Source organism: Poecilia formosa, unplaced genomic scaffold (assembly GCF_000485575.1).
Source record: "Poecilia formosa unplaced genomic scaffold, Poecilia_formosa-5.1.2 Scaffold687, whole genome shotgun sequence".
In the NCBI taxonomy this organism is placed as follows: Eukaryota; Metazoa; Chordata; class Actinopteri; order Cyprinodontiformes; family Poeciliidae; genus Poecilia; species Poecilia formosa.
Window position 1 is genome coordinate 35,025 of NW_006800626.1, and position 4,312 is coordinate 39,336.

A 4,312-nucleotide genomic window follows, 5' to 3' on the forward strand; every position below is an offset into this window, starting at 1 on the left:
CAGACGTTTATATAGTCTAGTGAGTCACACACCCACTGATGTCATCTCCATGTGGCTGGCACACAGTAGTCCACTACTGCAGTATTTTTACATATATGACCTTATTATTCTTTAAAAGAAGCAAGCCATCAGGTTTCCCTCCACTCTCCATCCTGTGTGCTGAACTGTTCCATTACTGAGCAGAAAGGACTAAACTGTGCAGTGAAGGAGGTTTGGTGACTGAGTGAGCTCAACTCTAAATAAAATAATTCTCACTCTGAGTATTTGACTATTTTTGTGTTTTACAAAATTCAAGTACATTTGCTTCATGAATGTAAGTCATAGGTACATTTTGTTGCTAGATCCAATAGCTACCCTGATTTGTAGTCAAAGTAGCTGTTGGATGTTACAGTGCAGATTATTTTTACTGCATTTTAATGACAGATTTCTATGGCAGATTATTTTACTTGTAACAAGACATTATAAGCTAAATAATCTGTCAGTGCAACTAGTACATTTTCATCAATAATAAGTTATTTACTTGAAACAAGCTTCCATATCTTCCTGAAAAGTTACTTGTAAGCCAGTTTTGTCTTATTTCAAGTGAACTAAGATATTTTCACAAGAAACTAGACCAAAAATACTTGGTAAGACTTTGTGTTTTTGCAACGCACCTTGCAAGGGTTTTTATGCTATTTAAACTTTCTCACATTTTGTTACTTTTTAACATGATACAGAGCAGGGTTTTCTAACCTTTTTATACATAGAAATCTGAATAATTTGCTATACATTTGTATTCAAGCCTCCTGAGCCAATACTTTTCAGTCTCAATTTTTTTCTCTTTTCTTTGTTCTTTGCTAAAAAGAAAATTAAAAATCCACTCCACACACCTGTTTTATACGTGTAACCTATTTTTTTATTGTGAATAATAACAAATCATGTGTACTACAATAAATCAAGGTTGTAAAAAACAATTCTAGAAAAATATCTGTCTGTGTATCCATTAAACAATCATCAGCCGCTCCAGTGCAGCGTCCAGCGGTCAGAAAACAAACTGAAATGCAAAGCAGACCATCAAAACAAACAGTCACATTTACAGAGCAAAGACACAAAATATTACCAAGTAATTTTGTTCTAGTTTCTATTGAAAATATCTCAATATACTTGCAATAAGACAAAACTAACTTAAAAGTAACTTTTCAGCAAGAGATGGTAGATTACTTTAAGTAAATAATTTCTTAATATTGATGAAAAATCTAGTAAGTGAAATAAGTGATTATTTCACTTATAACATGGAAAAATGTCATGTTATAACATGACATTGGAACTAGTACTTTTTCATCAACATTAACAAATTATTCACTTGAAACAATCTCATATTTTTGCTGAAAAGTTCATTTTAAGTTGGTTTTGTCTTATTGCAAGTATACTAGGATATAGAAACAAGACAAAAAATACTTGGTAAGATTTTGTGTTTTTGCAGTGTGCAGACAGAGGATACAATGTAATCCTCATCATAGAATATTGTAACACATTTCAGAGCCCAGAGGGAAATCCTTCCTGAAGTAGCTCTCCTCCACAGGCTGGATGTAGGGATAGTCTGTGGGGGAGCAGTAGGGGGCGTACTCATCGAGGGGGGCGCTCTCCGGCTGGGCCGGCCAGCAGCCAGCCACACTGTCCTGATGGGGGCTGAAGTACTGATAGGGGTAGCGTTTTGAGAGGAAGCCGTGGAAGCTGGACTCCATCCTGGTGGGTGAGTCATAGCAAGACGAGGAGGAAGAGGAAAAGGAGTCCTGCGGGGAGTAGCTGTTGGGATCCAGGGGGGGGTAGAGTGTCAGGGACTCTGACGAGGAGCAGGCCGCCTGGAAGAGGGGGGGAACGACCAGCAGATGTAGAGCGTTAGTCTGAGTAGAAGTTGTCATGGAAACAGGACACAGTGAGAAAGAGTGAGAATTTAACTCTAAGAGTGGGAAACAAGTCTGGCTCAGAAAATGTTTGGTCACACCACAGATTAGTGTGAAAATCACCCTGCAGTCAGTGCAGCCTTTACTTACAGTTCATTGTAAATTGTGTTAATTATTGGAGATAAAATTTATACATTTACTTTTAACAACATCTGAAATATGGTTAAAAAGTGAAAGAATCCAGATTTTTCCTAGATTTGTCTTCCTCAGATGCACATCTCTTTTACTCGGAGTACATTATGTTTTATGTTAGGTTTTCATGGCTCTAATGATCTTTATTGGACTGTTGTCAGACAGGAAAGTGGGTCATGAGAGACGGTGAAGACATGGAAGTCATCGCACCAGGACTCGAACCTGTGACTGAGGCCTCTGTGTAAGTCACTCTTTACCCCTTTTCCACTGCCCCACCATGAGTATGTTATTTTTAATAAGAGCAGAGAATCATTTTTCTTTATGTTTACTGTAAGGTCTCATTTCTTAATTTCACAAATGTTTGTCTCTGTATGACTGTTTGTCTTCAACTTGCAGCTGGTCCCACAGTGGGACAGTAAAGGATATTTATGTTCTGTTTTTTATGCAATCAGAAAATGCCTGCATGAAAATGTCTCATAAAGTGTAATTGTAAAGCGATGAAGGTTTGTAATGATGCATTTGGGCTGAATCTTAGTTTGACTAAAATTAGAGGAAACAAAGATTTATTTCCAACATATTAAAATAACAAATGGCATTCTAACTAACATAACAATAATAATAATAATAATAATAATAATAATAATAATAATAAGAAGAAGAAGAAGAAGAAGAAGAAGAAGAAGAAGAAGAAGAAGATTTTACATATGCTTTAATGTGGTTTTTTTCATTTTAGTTTTATGATTCATGTTAGCACTTTATTCAATTAATTTTGCAATTTTGGTTGTTGTTTTGTTAGCTTGTTTCTTTGTCTTTTAAGCACACTGAGTCACATTTGATTGTCTAAAATGTAATATACTGAAGTAATTTACTGAAAGTTTCTGATAACTGACCTGACTAATGTTTTACTTGATTCTTCTTCTCTCGTTAATTTTGCCATAAACTGACGTGAAATGTGGAGTCACGCAAAAGTTGTGAATAAAAATAAAAGTGACGCTTTTTAACTTTGGATTTGCTAAAAATAGAAGAGATGCTTTTCATGGAGGAAGACTGAGACTCACCATCCCCTGGCCGTAGTAATCCACGTCTGAGGAGATCGCGTGACTCCAGGGCAGCGGGGAGGATGTGGGCAGAGGAGGCAGGGAGTTGTAGTCCACGGCTCCTCTGGAACTGAAACTGTAGTCGTTGCTGGGCAACATCAAGTCCCCGAACTGCTGCTGGGGGTCGCTGAACGCGCCCGCCTGCATGTTAAGGCTGCACGAGCTCTTAGTGACAGGGAGGGAGGGCGCGCGCAGCTGTGGGGCTCGCGAGCTCATGTCGGCCGGAGGGGCTGGAGGAGGGTCCTCGTGACGACCTAATGAGATCAGATTTTTTAAAAATTAGATTAGTGTAATAAACTGCAGATTAATCAGCAATAACATGAGACAATGCGGCGTGATGACGCGGTCCTGTCTGCGCTCTGACGCTATTTCAACTCCCTCATGTCATGGCGGCAGCAGCAACTAACACTCTGGAGCGTTTAGGCTTAAAGCTGACAATCATTTACAGCAGCTGCATTCCGACAAGCCCTGCACGGCCGAGGCTTTCATCTGAGAGCTGTGCTCCGCGGGGTCAGGGCGGGTCAGGGCAGGTTGCTGCCTGTCAGCACCGGGGCATGCAGCGCGCTGCCCGGGATCTGAGATCGAGCGGAGGATCGTATAACTACGGCATGTAGGCAGGGCTGCAGATTTTATAGAGATTGACTGGAAACAGTAAAATGAATGCAGCTTTAAAACGTTCTGAACTTTGATGTTTCACTTACTTTGGGGCACGGATGGACAAAGTTCCTTTTGCTCCAAGTAAACCTGGAGAAACAGTCAGCCACCAGGAGGATGGTTGGATCATATGGAGGAGGAAATAGACAGTTAGAGTTTTGTACATGTCGTCACCTTCCTTAAATAATCGTCTTTATTTAGTTAGTTTTTCTCCTAAATCCTGTTCTGGCAAAAAAGATGTGGCGATTTCATTTCTTTTGCCATAAATAAATATCAAATCAATTTTTTAGCAAAGAAAAAAAACAGAATCACTTCATTCTAGGAAGGTGACAATATTTCTTACTGCTAAACATTTTCCAGATTTGCTTACTGCCGCAAGGGCAGTTGGTGATTTACTGGGTCAGGTTCCTGCAGGGGCAGCAGAAGCATGGCAGGTGTGTGTGTGTGTGTGCGTGTGTGCGTGTGTGTGTGTGTGTGTGTGTGTGT

The 4,312-nt window shown here is 39.7% G+C and overlaps 1 protein-coding gene and 1 long non-coding RNA gene across 3 annotated transcripts in view; both read right to left on the reverse strand.

Moving 5' to 3' along the window:
• The window catches only part of LOC107834609 (uncharacterized), an 18,218-nt gene extending 17,278 nt beyond the window's left edge, over nucleotides 1-940 (reverse strand). The window contains exon 1 of the long non-coding RNA XR_001660415.1: nucleotides 929-940. This is a non-coding gene — a long non-coding RNA (uncharacterized LOC107834609). The remainder of the gene's footprint in view (nucleotides 1-928) is intronic.
• A 323-nt stretch (nucleotides 941-1,263) lies between these two features.
• Nucleotides 1,264-3,940, reverse strand: linc.pou2af1 (lnc RNA pou2af1). Of its 2 annotated transcripts, XM_007542406.2 has the most exons (3): nucleotides 3,874-3,940; nucleotides 3,134-3,426; nucleotides 1,264-1,841 (listed from the first exon to the last, which is right to left on the reverse strand). In XM_007542406.2, the coding sequence occupies exons 2-3, from the start codon at nucleotides 3,386-3,388 to the stop codon at nucleotides 1,494-1,496; spliced, it is 603 nt and encodes a 200-aa protein (XP_007542468.1). In that variant the 5' UTR covers nucleotides 3,389-3,426; nucleotides 3,874-3,940; the 3' UTR covers nucleotides 1,264-1,493. The 2 variants fall into 2 exon arrangements, with proteins under 2 accessions (XP_007542468.1, XP_007542467.1); XM_007542405.2 differs by lacking the exon at nucleotides 3,874-3,940 and having other exon boundaries at nucleotides 1,265-1,841; nucleotides 3,134-3,729.
• Nucleotides 3,941-4,312: the final 372 nt, after the last annotated feature.

Excerpts from the sequence above, each read along its gene's own strand:
- linc.pou2af1 (XM_007542406.2), bottom strand. The coding sequence starts at position 3,388 with ATGAGCTCGCGAGCCCCACAGCTGCGCGCGCCCTCCCTCCCTGTCACT. Across the intron at positions 1,842-3,133 it reads ATTACTACGGCCAGGGGATG|GCGGCCTGCTCCTCGTCAGA; the intron begins GTGAGTCTCAGT and ends CCCCTCTTCCAG.